Below are 16121 nucleotides of genomic sequence, written 5' to 3' on the forward strand. Positions count from 1 at the left end.
AACATAACTTGAATCCACATTTATTTCAATGATAATTTCATTTACTCTGAAAAGAGCTAGTCTCCCCCCCCCCTTTTTTTTTTTTTCTTAAGTCAGCTTTTTTTAGCTTCTAGCCTCAAATTATCAGTTAGAGAGAACAGAAGTAGTTTGCTTGATGATGTGCCTTGCTTTGGGACATCTTGACGAGATGTACAACCTGATCTATCAAGGAAAGATGGGTAAAAATAATTTGGAGGATGGAATTCTTCTAACATCATGTGCCCAAACAATAAGCAACTAGCTTCCCTTTGTACACAAAGGACATGATATATCTGAAGGACTAATTCTATCCACTGACACCTAATGCAAGTTGAATAAATCACCATTTTAAGACTCCTAGCTCTCTGATCTAATGACAGGCAGAGCCTGGATGCCTACAATTAGATATTAATTTCTCCCTCCCTACATCTTTAAAAGTAAAATTACAAACTTAAATTATATATTAAATAAATTTGTTACGAAACAAAGAAGGATTGAGAAGAAAATGCCTTGGCATGCCATACGTCTACATATATGCTTAATTTAATGAAAGAGAGAGAGAGAGAAACAGAGAGAGAGGAAGAGAGAGACAGGAGGAGGGAGAGATGGAGGAGGGAGAGAGAGAGAGTAGTATGCCGTTCTTGAGATAACCAGATGTGGAATTTTGCTTTCTCTGGGATTAGTTATTTTCTGGCAATAGTGAAAATAAATGAAACTACTGATGAGTTTAAATAACTATATCTTTACCTCATTTGTTGTGAATCTTTTGAAAAGAGTCTTATTAATAAACACATATATACTGTATACATAAAGCAGGACACAGTCTCTTGAGCTAGTACCAACCTAACACATACACACAAAAAGGAGTGCTGCCGCACACATCTCAGCACAGTACCACAACTAATTAAATCAATCTTTTGGGGAAAATTTATTAAATGATGTGGCAGACAGCAGACAAGCTCTAGTTCCACTGCCAGTAGAGACTACAAGTAAAGGTGTCTCTGCGTTTTTTTCTCCTCTCTCTCACCAGAAAAAAAAGTTCAACACAATTATGTTTTAACTGAAGGCAATGTTGAACTGAAACTTCATCATATAGAAGAAATTTTAGAGAAATTGATCTTAATTACCTCATCCATATAGTGGAGAGAATAAATACCACAATTTTGACCAACTAAATCTGAAACAGATTATAATCCAATGACACTCCACAGTTAAATTATGAAATCATTTTAGTGTCATCTGATAAAACTATTCTTACACTAATAAAATGAATGTTCCTGTTCCTCAGCACTGAAGAACTATCACTTGAAACTTATTTATATTAGCATTAGGAGTGATTTAAGTATCTAGCATCTGCCAGGCTTTTAAGCTATTGTTCTTGCTAATCAGTCAGTTTGACTGATAAGTTTCCACGATTTTTGGTCTGTACAGACTGTAATTTTCTGTACATCCCTCCCAAGAGATGAAGTATAAGGCAAGAAGCAGGAAAATATTTTTGAGAAGTCAAATACAGAACTATTAGGACATGTATAGAACAGATGCAGAAATGCAAACTGGTTTTTAATCTTGGCCCTGAATCAAAAGCTTTGCACTCTGGAATACACACCAAAATGCAATTCCATCTGCTGGTTTGTTCCACACGTAACTGACACAGAAATGCCCCACATGATTTAGAGTATTAAACATTAGCTGGGTATAAGTGACATATTTATATCTACTTTCCTACAAATGTCCAAAATTATGACTTTGTTTGTCACTTACTGTTACACGGATTGTTCTGAATTCATTATTTGTGCAACTACAGAGCCTGAAGCTCCAAGTTAAAATTTACTGTGAAAGGCAGTGTGCAAACTCAGAAAAAAAAGAAATCCATGCCCAAAGAGTCTGCAAAGAATGGAAAAGTCAGCTAGGAGAGAAACTGACAGATGCTAACTGTCCAAATTCACATATTAAGCAGTGGAAAGAGATCTAGACCACACTCCCCAAGTGCCCTATTCCACCATCCTATTTCTTTTATGTCAAAAATATGCAATATTTGTGATTTTAAAATACTTTTTTTTTTTTTTCTAAAATTCCTGTAGAAAACATTTTTGGAATGTCAGTTCTTCAAAGGGGTTATTTTTCACAAAGTACATATTTTTAAAAGTTTATTTGAAAATCTAATAATATGCAATTCATTTAAAACTACTCACTGCAACTTCTGTCAGACGCTCCTTATTAAAAATTTAAAATTTTGTTGTGTAAAGATCTATGTTACGAACAGGAATCATGAAAAATTTAAACGAGAAGGGACCCCTGGAAATCATTTAATTCTACCTATTATTTAACTGAGGACTGACTTCAGTGTAATGTCTTGCCACTCAGGACATTGTTCAGTAAAATTTTGAAATTTCTGATGAAGATTCTCTAAACTCTCTGGGCTCTTGTCCAGTGCATTATTGCTGTCATTTTGAAAGACATTTTTCTCAATTCCAACTAATCCACTTTGGAAAGCCTAAACTGGCTTGTGCAAGAGCTCTGCCTTTTGTTCTCAATATTTTGAATTTTACTTTCTCTAAACAGAGAAACCCACACAATAAATATTTGCCAGATATAAACTGGCTACATGACATTTAAAAAAAATCATATTATATTTGTAATTACCTTTTTGAATTCTCCTGTCCTTTGATATTCACACAGCATCATGTCAAAGAAAATTGGGATCGTGGCTTTTCGTAGTTCAACCTCTGGAATAAGTGTCATTTCCAGGATGGGTCCAACCATCCCCGGAATAAAGCAGATTTTATTCTGGCCTAAAATAGAATGACACATTAGATATTTGAGAGGAGAGGAAAAAATGTTTACGAAAAAAACATTTAAGGGCATGCAATCATTTAAAGCAGTTTTTTTAACTGCCTATGGTAATAACAGCCTTAGAGCTTCATCTCTACCCCTTTTCAAAAGCTAAAAAAAGTTAATAAATATACTCTCATTCCAAGATGCCAGAATTCAATGCCAGAAATATAAACGTATACCAGCCGAGTTGAGATTTTGTATGAACATTTTGGTTTTTCACCGGGAAACATCCTCTTTTAAATTCTTTGAGTGGCAAGAAAAAAAAATCTTGGAATCCTTCAAATTCTCTCAGCTAGAGAGCTTCAAATGGGATGCCACATAGTGTTAAAAAAAAAAAAAAAAAAAGAGAGATGTGGATTAGACCACCATCAAAATCCAATGACCTGTCTCAGAATGTGTGCCTGAAGCTTATAAGGAAATTAAAATATTCTCACAAACAGATATGACTGGACTTATTCCATAAATAAAAGTAATCTAATTCTTCCCTCACGTGGATGCCATAATGTTGTAACTTTAAGCATAACTGAACAATGATGTCAATTGTTTTATGCAACATTATTTTTTCTTCCAGTCACGTTGATAAAAATTATTACTAATCCTAGTACAATCAGTAATGTCAATAAAATGGAAAATAATCTTATGACAACTGATTCATTTCTAATACTTTACATGAATTTCTGTGGTTTTCAAAAATTACATATACATGTATTATGTAGTTATTCCTTCACCTGTAAAAATAATCTCCAATAAAATCCTCTTATATGAGTAAAAAAAAAAAAAAAAAAAGCAGAAATCTTAAGCTAAATGATAGCAATATCCATTGCCTGACCAAGACTCATCTTAAAAACAAAAAAAGACCTTAGCACATGACTGTCTGGACAGGGGGAAAAAAAAAAATCTTTTGAAAGACTATGCTGCCATCAGCAACTGTTATTTCCTTTTCAGAGATCAAGAGTAACATCTCAAACATCACAATGACTTAAATGGACAAAGGAAGATCATCTGCCTCAAAGAACAAGGCAATTTATAATTTGAAAGGAAACTATAATAGAGGTTACAGTATGAGATTTTTCATGCATTTGTCTGTATCAATCTTGCTGTAAATCTCCAGCATGGTTTATACTCAAGACATTGTACTGCTTTTCAGAATGCGGACTCCTTTTTATTAAAGCTATAGAAAAAGCCTGATTTTTTTTTTTTTTTTTAAATATCCCCTTGTTTTGAAGTAACATTTCTTTGCAACAAATATGGTATATCAGGCAGACAGGTATGTGTACTGCCCAATACTGTATTTATGAATAAAATAATAAATTATATGGAAAAGGAAAACGGAAAAGGAAAACATACAATGCACTGCCCACATGAATTCCGTATGCTGATTTCTTTAGGAAATTAGCTGTATACATGCTCCAACCTGAAGAGCTGTCTATCCGTGGTAGCACTGACACTGTTAGACTGGACATTCCATTCTGGTATAAATTTCAGAACAATTTTTTACTCTCTAAAATAGTGTCTTCAAAAGATTTTTTCCTCAATGCATCTTGAATATTTCTTGTTAGCACTGCTGTTCTTGTTCAATCAATAAAAAATTTATTGCAAGAAAACAGGAAGTTAAATCTCCCCTGCCTGCCTGAGAAAAGATAAGGTTCAAGTTCATCCTAAAAATCAGTCAGAAACAGCGTCTTCAACTTCCTACATAATATCTTCAACTGTTGTGTTATTGCCCACTTGGTGGAAATCATAAACTGGATACTTCATCAGTCTATCCTCTTGTCAAAAGAGGATTTCCTGTTTAATGGAAATCAGAATTATTACTATTTGCCTAAAAACTGAAATGGATGAGCCCTCAATCAATGTGCATACAAAAAGATTACCAGGTAAAAACCTGGTTCACCTCTACACAGTTATCTGCTTAGTGGGTCCTTAAGATCTATAAATTAAGTAACGTAGTTCTTAACATCCTTCATATTGTGCTTATGGTACTTCGTTCAGGATAAATCATGCCTTCCCTTTCACCTCCAGCCAACCACTTCAAATCTTGCCTATTTCTTCCCCCTTTGCATCCAGCCAAGCACTTTAAATCTTGCCTTGTATTCATGAAGGTGACCCTTTGACAAGATGTAACAAGAGCTCTAATTGTTTGACATTTTAATTTCAAAGAACTTACTGTATATTCAGCAACCAAAAAAGACTTCTGTCATGACTACCTTTAAGATAAACACACTTAACATGAATCAGGAGCAACCTACTCTGGGAAAATTTATCTGGTTCTCAATTTCAGCAAAATAAAGTTCAGCCATCTTTGAAATTTGAGAGAAGTTTGGGAGTTCTTGTGGTAATAAATAATAGACGATACTCAGACAGTATTTTGTGTCAGTACCAAGCTTAGTCACGAGAGTGAAAACATCTTACAGTGTCAAATTCCACAAACATTTACAAAAGCATTTCACATCAGATATTTTTCAGCAAAACATGCAATATGCTATGCATTCGGGTGTAATTAAGTTCATTTGCCTACTCACCAAGTTTGTACCACATATCACGGATAGCAAAGCCAATTAAACGTCTCATATCTCCGTATCTAGAAAAAAAAAAAAGTAAAATATCTTTACCCTAAACTTTATCATCATTTTATTAAAAAATTAAAGACATATGATGAAGTATATATTTTTGCTTACTTGTTCTGGATTTTGTTGTATTTTGCATGAGAAAAGTTTTCTAGTTGTAGTGAATCTTGGGTAATAAAAGCCACAGCCAAATGAAAATAGTTGTTCCACAGCTGTAAATTAAATATAAGGAAATTATAATGGTTTTGAGCAAAGCCAAGCAATACTAAACTATGCATAATACTGAATAATTTATGAAACTAAATGATGCAAACAATTTGAGATTTTTATATTATGCGAAGTTGTACATCATTAGTATTATGCAATTAGCAGAAATGCAAGAAAGTTGAATTTTAATAACCACTACTACACATTTGCTCTTGATAGTACAGCAGCTGAATAAATATTGCTAAAATACATTTATATGAGATTCATTAGCTAACAACATTAAACCATGAACCACAGCAGAAGTGGAATACATTACAAGCAAGTGAATCTTAACAACTCGGACCTAAAGGCACCCAATGTAATTACACTTTGTTTGACACCTACTTCAGAAAGTATCTACTCTCTTCTCTGTGAGTTCTAATTCAACAATAATGTGTGTGAAATTCCAGTATATTTTGTTAAGAGCTGTCTACATGAAACAAGGACAAAATACTGCCCTGAAAAACTACTGTTAGTACTGAGTCATGTACAAAGTAAGCCTTATATTTCCATTGCGGAGCCTTTCATTTCTGAAGGCAGATTATTTGTTCTCCAGGCAATCAAAATGAAATACTTCTCTCATATGCTAAAGATGGGAGGGAAAAAAGAAACTGCAGTAGGAAACACAAATTCAAGGAAGTAAATAATACCTTAAGAAGCTTCTAAATAGTCAACAATAGTTTTAGACACTTCATGTAAATACTTCATTTACATAGAGGTAAAAAGATATTTACATCTAAAAATATGTGTAATAGGTATTAGTGAGAAAGCAGAAAGAAAACAGTGAATGCAATCAAGCAATTTGAAGGATGGAAGGAAAACAAAACATAACTACAGAGCTTTTAACTGATTTTACATGGTGAGATACAATCCTATGTTGGGAATCCACATTAAATACTCTAGGAATCTAATGTTTCATCAAAAACTTATGTGACCTTTGTCCTTTATTGCCTGGAAAACCCCCCTGTGCACAAGTAACCATATAGAATAGATACCAACACACAAAACCACAGATCTTTCCTAAAATAAATAAAACTTGAAAATATCCTCTCTGTAACATCAAAAAGATCATGTGTTACATTTATTCCTTGGAAGCCCACCTAAAGCTCTACTTAACAGACTTGTTTATCCAAAAGTCTTTAGGGAAGCTGTTTCTGTCTGTACGTATTTGCAGTTCAGGAGAGTAGGTATAGATGAGCAGATTTAAATGGCATTTGATTGGAGACATTTATACAATTCAAAGATGGTCTGAATTCATCCAAACCAATCAAAGCCTTATCAAAAATTACATTTGAATATTAGCACTAGGTAAAGCTGTAGATTCTTCCCCGTTAATAAAAACATTTACATTATGTTCATATCTAATGTTTGACAGTACACTAATAGTATATGCTAATTCAGAGCATTTTCCCCAGGAAAAATATTATTTGTGCTCTCAAAAGCCTCTATATCCCCTTATCAAAGGTTATTAAAAACTAATTTGATCAATTTAGAGTCTGTCAGCTGTATTTATCAATATATAGGGAATACAGTTTGCATTTGTTAATTACACCTGTAAAATGAACATTTCTCCAATCACTCCTGTTTATGGGGAGAAAAATGATGCCTTATCACTGCATTTATTCACATAATAATTCCAAGTTCAATGCTACCTTTGTTAGAAACACACCCTAAAGACACAATATCCTTATTTATAAAATACATTTAATTTCTTCCACAGAATACTCTGATGACCGAAAAAAATGCAGTGTTCTGAATTACAACACTATAACTTGCAAACTTTTGAAAACCAAAACTAACACGAAAACCCAGAGGGGCAAAGTAATCTCTGAATAATAAAAAGTGGCACATATGGACAGATGAAAAATGCAAAATGTTTATCTATGATACAAGTTTTGATTTCTCTTAAGCCCACAATAACATCCCAAGATGTTTTGCATTTGAATATCAAGTTATCTAGCATGTGGTAGGGCTGAAGTAAAATAGGACAGTGTCACAAAACAAGGATCAGAGCTCTCTTGCTGAGTATGAATGCTCACACTTCGCTGCTTGTCAACATGAGCTCCAGTGATGAGCTGTTGGCTTAGGGACAGAGCCCTCAGAGACCAAGCAAGAGCTAAGAAGTGACCCTTTCCTATAATTAGTCAGCAGTTACTCACTACAATTCATACTGAGATGCAGCGTCTGACTGGGACAGTATAGAACAATGTGGCTATCTCACCACAAAGGGGACCAGAGCATGGCCTTTGTTTACGATAAAAAACTCTGCCAGATGAGTGGGTCAACTGACTGTATCCCAGTTGACTGGATGAACTGGTGGTATAAATGTTTCACCCCAAGTTAATTACAAGAGGGTGAATGTCTCTGACAAGAGAGTGAATGTCTCTGAGATAGCCAGACCAGCATGGAGGGAATGCTTATGTGGCTCAGCTCAACATAGAATATAAAAACTAAGCAATTAACAAAATAATTTTGAAAATAGCAGCAGTTTTGAGCTTTCTTCAACCCACTTATTCCTTCCCAGAGACAGGGGACAACCAGCTTCATGACTGTAAGCATATTACAGGGATTGGTAACAGGAATCACATCGGTATTGTAATTGAACGGTCTATTGCAATTGTTAAATTTTACAAAGTCTAATTTACACTTTTATTGTTTTTTCAGTAAGACTCTGCTAAGTCAGAAACCTCATGTAATATCAGCTATCTTCATCTAAGTAAATTTGATATTCAACATTACAGCCCCCATGTGTGGAGCATCTAAAGGAACCTGGTTATGGAGTATTGGACTCTGACAATGACTTTATTAGCTTTACATAACAAATCAATTTCCTTTGTAGGCTAATTCCCCATAAGCATGCAGCCAATGGCTTTGCATTGAAGAACATTAGCATGCAGTACATTACCCAAGAGTGATTACACAGGTTAAAATGAATATTTACATAAATCATACAATCCTTTAAGTCACTAAAATATGCATTCTAAAATAATAAAGCACAGAAAGAATAGATACTAATACTAATTTTATTTATGATTCAGCCTAATTTACAAGTAACTCCTAAAGAATTCATGCCCAATCTTCATGGCACTCCTCTTTGTGGCAGCATGTTTAGCAAATACATAGAAGAAAAGGCAGGTCTGCACAACCAACTTGCCTGGAGTCACATAAAAGAATTTTGAAAGGTCTTTCAAGAATTGGTCTGCTTTCCGTATTGTATCTATTATTTCCAAAGAAAATAGACACTTGTTAATAAAGCTACCAGCTGTTTTTCATATGTGATTTCTTAGGTGATTTGCAGTTCTCTCTGCCTCTCAAAAATTGTTAAGCATTTTACTTCTTCAGTACCATAATTTCTTTTCACCAAGCTGGCCAGACATTTACAAAATCTGACTAAATTTTAAAGATTCTAAATGCTTATCCACACTTTTAAAACAGTGCTTCAATGACTGTGTAATAAAAATCAAAACTGCAATACTGAGAGCACATGCAGAAAGTGAAGAGGGAAAAGAGAAAATATAAGCAATTTATAAACTCACAGATAAGACTTCTTATCAACACAAAATGCAACAAAGAAATCAAAGACACTGAACACCATTAAGATATACCATCACGGTCTTAGGAAGAAAGTCTAAACTTAGACTTGCTTTCTTAATTTACCTTTCTTTTTTTTTTTTTTTTTAACTTTCCTTGTGTGCCATCAATACATCTCCTTACTATATTCATCCTGAATAAAATAGCTTAAACTATTACACTTTCTGTACTTGCAAACCTTCGATGACATGGTTTACCCTTCAGTGAATTTATTCTCATTGTAAACACAGAACACATTTGGAAGGAAACCTGACAGGTCACTTAATACAGATTATTTCCAAAGTAAAATCAGCTAAATCCCTTCAGGCAGATGTCTGATGAGTCAATTTTTTTAAAATCTTTAAGTGAGAAACATTTCACAGACTTGCAGGATAGTCTGATTCAATACTCACAGTCATGGCACCAAGCCTGCCAGATTTCAAGAAGGATTTGGACAATGCTCTCAGACATATGGCTTCATTTTTAGGTAGTCCTGTATCAAGCCAAGTGTTGGACTTGATGACAATTGTTAGGCCCTTCCAACTCAGAATATTCTATGATTCTTTGTGTCTAACTTAAATCCAACAATGTATTTCAAATACAGAGACATGAAGAGGATATAAACTGCTAAATATGGAAGGTTTTTACCTATTCCAGCAACTCCTATTAAACTTCAGATTTGCATGCATTAAGTCTATATTTTCCAGTTTAATTTCAGTACTGAATAATGCACATTAATGTATGATGCATGATTCCTAACCTGTTTATACTGTATGCATTTATGAACTTAGAGTACCATGACAATTGCAAGCCTTCTTCCATCTTTGCTTCATGGTCTATTTTTCGTCAAACACAATAGCAATACACTCTCTTCTCCCCTATAAAATTGTTTGCTCTGCAACTCTCAATTTTCTATTTCAACACAACTGTAAATATTCTGTACCAAATGCCTCTTAGTTATTCCTGTCTTTATTATTCTAGGTTACGTCGGTATTACATTGAACAACACCTGTTGCGTGCAATTTCTAAATCTGATTTGTTTTCCAGGACTGCCTGAAGCAGATCTGAATACATCCAGAATATAAAGCCTGCATGCAACACTCAAAAAACAACAACCCCCCCCAAAAAACAAAAAACAAAAAACAAAAAAACTTACTTGCCCTGCAGGCATATAAATTCAGACATCATACAACCTCTTTTAAGTTACTTGTAAGAATCTTTTATAATGATTCTCAAACCAAACAACAGCTCTGGCACTTCCTGGCTGACCGCTGCCAGTGACAGTCACAATATTCAGACCTATTGTAGGTAACCAAGCACTGGAATTTTAAAAAGGGCTTTTCGCATAAATGGGCTCCATGTACCCAGCTTATTACAGGCTAAGGCAGAACATTTATGTAGAATGGCACATCACTGCTGTGCTGTGCAGCTCTGTTATTAAAGCCCTAGGGCTTTAAGTTTGTGAACAGTTTTAAAGATTGCAGCCACATCCTTTACAGGTCCTAAATGACACCTCTTCTTCACTTTCTGCCTGAATCACATTGTGAGTAAAAAAGCAATTCTGCTTTGGAAGCAGGAAAAAGGCCAGGAACCTTTTATCCTCCATTTAACAACCTTCAACAGACTAGCAAAAAATTCTGCATTACTTTTGATCTAGATGTATTATTTTTTATTTGCTCAATTACTTCACAGTCTACTTGTTTTGTTTGGCTGGGTTGTCTGCTACGCAGTCACGTAACCACTCTGCCAAGCGAAAAATACTCAGACCTACTTCACTGTGCTTTAAATGGCTTTCTTTTAATTATTTTTAATTAAGATTTTTCTATAATTGTTAATAACTAGATTCTGTGCATAAGAAAACATGACCCTACAAACAGTATAAACCATTTGCTCATTTACAAAGAATTTATTCTTTGTAACATAATTTAACATAATTTTTCAACTTTGCCAGTAGGCAACTCCAGCATTTTCACCACACTGACATACGCTATTCCTATTGTATATATTATATATTGCTCAATATATATTATAGTATATAATATATATTATTCTATAGAGAGAAATTCCAAACTGGTTAGAAGTTTTGAACTTATCTTTCTGATACCAAGCTTCCATCAACTGCCAATTTTTGCCTACTGATACTTTCGTTGCATTGTAATATTTATAATGCAAGAGTTTGAACTGAATACTAAAAAGCAATATGCTGGCATTTGTTTCTATCTGCAGACTTGTACAATTTTTGGCAATAAATACATTCCCTATGAAATGTAAATGTATTTTTTATTTTCATTAAAGTAAATATTTCTTTAAAAACCCTAAATTTCTTTTGAATACAGACACCTTAAAGACATCCCAAAGACTTGCTTTCCTATGCAGGAAAGGCATCTCAAAGTTTAACTTGATTTTCTCATCACTATTCTGTATCCAGAAAGCCCATCAATGAGGTAATGGTTAAATAAAAATGAAATTAAGCTTGATTTAGAATTTTCTTTTGCAAAACAGCAGCTAAAACAAAAGCTACTTTATACTAGACTCTTGGTACCTTAACAGGTAAAATAAAAATATACAAGTACCACAACAGCTACACAAAGAAGGATTGCTTGTTTGTTTTTAACTAAAAATACTTAAAAACAACAGTGGAAAGCCAAATATTAAATCTAAAAATAGTAACAGCCTTAGAGGGAAATTGTAAAGGAAACTATTTAATAAACAATGGAAGGAACCCATTTACCTGGAGTTAATCACTGCTCATGCTTGCTTATGGACAAGTCATTAAACAAATGATATCTTTTTTTGTTGTCATTTGCTCATTTCCTAGTAATGATTAAAATTTTTCTTGAACTATAGCTCAAGATAAAATTGATCCTCAGAAAATGAAGAAGATCCACTAAAGGATCTCTCAAGTTTCTCAATTCAAATATATATATATTTTGTTTTAAGTGCTTTTCTGTACTCAAGTCTACACAGTCTGAGTAGTTGCAAAACTCTTATTTTATCCATGTATAGATTTTTTTTCAAATCATGTAAACATGAAAAACAACAAAAATATTCAGGACATTAAATTTTTGAGCTACGATCTGAATAAGTACAGATAACAGTGGGTGTCCAAATTTAGATTTTTAATTAAGAAAAGATTAGACAATATATTTTGCATTGTTCTGGCATTTTTAGTCCAAAGCAGCTTTTTTAAAAGTGCATTTAGGGTACTGTTATAAAAGGTCTTCAGAACTTTTATTCATGAAGAAAATATAAATATCTGCCTGATTTTCACTTTTAAGTCTTTTGTGAAAACTGCAATTCTTTAATGGCATTATTCATTTACTATAATGTTGTTTAGGTTACTCAAAGCCTTCAGATATTTGACAAGTCATGAGTAAAAGCACAAGCATTAATACATGCCCTTGAGCTACAAGGTTCAGTGTTTAACTCCTATGTCCTTGGTTATGTTTGATAACATTCTGGAATGTGCAGAAACACCACGGGAAGCTTATCTTAAATAAAAGTTCCAAGTTTAGACTGTTGCTTTAAAATTTTAAACAGGTATTGAGTTCCTTGGTAAAATTTTTACAGATACGCAATCTTTACAGTAGCTAGCATGGTTCTGGTAGCTATACTTATGTCCACCAAATACATTTTATTTGTTTTTGTCATGATAAAATGCATGGCAAAGTTAAAAAGAATGACAGTAAGCACACTAACAAAAGCCCATATTTAAATTATTTTTGAAAGAAAAACGCTCAAAAAACAAGCAAGTAAAAAATGAAGAAGAAAAATAAAGAAAGAAATATCAGGCAAGATAAAAATTAGAAATAAATTATAAATGGTAAATAATCTAGGCATCAAACAAATTTAAACTCATTCTACCCTATGTACATATATGTGATACTGTAAAGGTTATATGCATTACAAAAAAAAAGAAAAGGAAAAGAAAAGGGGTTGTCTGCTTGCCTATTTTAAGTGAATCACAGTGCAAAAATCCTCACTTGTCCCTTATCATGAACAACAGAAGTCAGATTTTCACATCATATCATAGTCTGATCCCACAGAACTCAAATCAATAGTATTTTTACTATCAACAAAATATCAGAAGGGCTCTGACAGACCAGAATGACAGACTAGAATATATGTGCTACTTCTGCTCAGCTAAAAACCTTAATACTTACTTGGACTTCAAAATTCATATTCTCCAGAAATTTTTGGTTCATTGTCTCTGCAAATTTGTTGATGGCTCTCAAGAACACCCTGAAGAAAAGAAAAAAAAAGACATAGATCAATAAATATATTCTTTGGAATTCTACTCTAATCTTGTGTGGAATTTAATTGATGAAAACACTTTTAAACACTGAAGACACTAAAAGAATCCAGGTTCACACATACAGAACGAACCTGTTGTGTTCATGTATGTGACATGTTACTTATGCATCAGCCATTTTAAGCATAGCTATCAAAAATTTTATTGATCTTCCCTGAAAAATTCAGACATCTTTTCTTTCCTCTGCTACATAAAACATTATATTCTTGAAAAAACATATTGTGTTTTCAGACACAATTTTACCTTCTGTGTGACAGAGCAGCTCATTTACAAGATGTTATTGCATCCTCCTCATAGGTTTGACAGCTGAAAGAGTTCCTGCACTCATCAGTTAGGAGCTGCCACTGCATTTCACCAATTAAAATAAAACTTTTTAGTTTTCTCATAGGTGGCTGGAGATGAAGATGACACCTCTGTCCATCTTCCTCCTCAGGTGGCTTATAAAACCACATTCAAAACTGAGTTAATACACAGTATATTCTCCAAGTGGAAGACTGTAAACGTGATGCCTCTAGCTTGAAAAGCAGCATCTATTTGTACTTATTATTAAAGCAGCAAGATTAAATGACATTTGTACAGCAGATTTCTTTGTCTAACTTTCCAGCACAATATATTTGTAAAACAAAGATCAACTGTATTGCTCTAAATTTATAAAGTTTAATAAACAGTTTCATTCAATTTACAAATTGAAAAGCAAATCATCCAATTCCCTCTACTTCAAGGCTAAAATCATTAGTTTTAAGTTGAAATATTTTTGTTGCAAACACTGTGGGGACAAATATACTGCCGCCTGAAAGTCCTGAACACAAGGGAAAAACAATCCTACTCAAGCACAGTCACTGACTATCAACTAGCTACTACCAATCAGGAAAAAGATTTAATAGTTGTAAAAAGCAGGTCCACAAAAAACACCAAATAACTGTTTAGTGGCATCAGGAAAAAAAATAGAAGAAAAAAAGCAAAAAACAATTAATTAATTTGAATTGTTAGCAAATGTTTAAAAGAACACAGGGTATCTGTACTTTACTGTCAAAGGAAAGTTGCATCCTTGTGTTGGATACTGTCTGCTGTTCTAGCCTCTCATCAAAAGGATAAAGAAATACCAGAGAGACAGAGAGAGAAGAAAAGCAAACAAATGTGACAAAAATGATTACATGATTACGTTTAATGGACTGTGGCTAATATTTGGTTTCTTCAGTCAGGGGACATAATATGACTATGGAGGGTTATGGTAGAACCTATAAAATTTCAAGTACCACAGAAACAGAGACCTATTGTTTGCTATTTTTCATGCAAGAAGCGCACAACACTGAACAAAATCATGGTGTATATTCAAAATAAGAAATAAGCTGTGTAAATCATTTCTACAATATGCTGTGAATGCCTGAATTTTATATCAGCGATTAGATGCATCAAAGACAAAAATCAGAGGAGGACTACTAAATGTCATCAGTCACTGGAGGCTGGGAGAACATAGCAATCAGTGTTACTTAACTCCCAGCTCTGTTGTTATACTGTTTCTAGGAATCTTTTACAAGCCACTGTCAGAAACAAAATACCAGGTGAAATGGATGTAGGTCTCATCACTAAAAAAAAAATAAAAATGTTGGAAGGGCTAAATTCAGATTCTTAGATTCTTAATGAGGTAGGCAAAGCAAAAGATGAGCTTTCAACAGACTTCTGAAAGGGAGTATTACTTACCTGCTACGAAGGGTAGTACACTGCTTCATTAAAACAACAACTTGACTGGCTAGATTGAAATCCTTTGTTATAATTATGGTTTTCAATGATTAAAAAACATCTTTGTGAAAACCTAAACCCTTCTCTCCATCCATCCAAATTACTCCTTAACACTGATGTGATCAAGGAAATAAAATAGTTTGTACACAGTGCTGTGTCTTGCTATTTCCCCTGATTTCTTTCTTATTTCATGTGATCAGACAGACAGTACAGTTCGAACTACTACAGTAACTGCCACTGGAAGGTACTACATTTCTAAGGGTGCTGTGTTTCTCTCCCTCATCATCGCACACTTTTGGATGAACTTTTGTCCAGTGGACTTGGAAACAGTTTGATCTAATCTTCACTAGCACTAGTTCAGCTAATTTTGCCAGTTGAATTAAGGGTCTGATCTGTGAAATGCTGAGTGTCGTCAAATCACTTCAAGTTCAAGAGACCTCATTTTGCTCAACACTGTTCTTCCAGGCTACCACCACTCTCTATAAACAACCTCTACATGCTCATGGAACTGCCCTGCCTATCCACCACAATTTCAGCTTATGTTGGTCTGAATAGGCTATCGTACTTTGCTTTTGGCCTCTTCTGTGGCTTAGTCTTATTCTGGGAAACGAGATTTCCTCAGCGCACTGCCCCCCACTACCCACAACAAACTAAACATTCTTCGCTAATGCTTTACTCTCATGGGTACATTTATCTCTACAGAACTGCCTGATACTTGATAAAAACAGTTTAAGATTTTGCTTAAAAAGGAATTCTAAAAAGAATGGTCCACACACACACACAAAAAATACATAGCTAGGCAGAACGCAGACACCTACATTGTATTCTGGTCT

At 33.9% G+C, this 16121-nt stretch overlaps 1 protein-coding gene across 1 annotated transcript in view; it reads right to left on the minus strand.

Annotated features, from left to right (window-relative positions):
- DOCK2 (dedicator of cytokinesis 2) overlaps nucleotides 1-16121 on the minus strand; it is a 187111-nt gene that overhangs the window by 40868 nt on the left and 130122 nt on the right. The window contains exons 30-33 of the mRNA XM_040573039.1: nucleotides 13400-13478; nucleotides 5532-5632; nucleotides 5376-5434; nucleotides 2662-2810 (exon numbers count right to left, since the gene is read on the minus strand). Of these exons, the coding sequence (XP_040428973.1) occupies nucleotides 2662-2810; nucleotides 5376-5434; nucleotides 5532-5632; nucleotides 13400-13478 (388 nt within the window). The remainder of the gene's footprint in view (nucleotides 1-2661; nucleotides 2811-5375; nucleotides 5435-5531; nucleotides 5633-13399; nucleotides 13479-16121) is intronic.

Source organism: Cygnus olor, chromosome 14, assembly GCF_009769625.2.
Source record: "Cygnus olor isolate bCygOlo1 chromosome 14, bCygOlo1.pri.v2, whole genome shotgun sequence".
NCBI classification, from domain to species: domain Eukaryota; kingdom Metazoa; phylum Chordata; class Aves; order Anseriformes; family Anatidae; genus Cygnus; species Cygnus olor.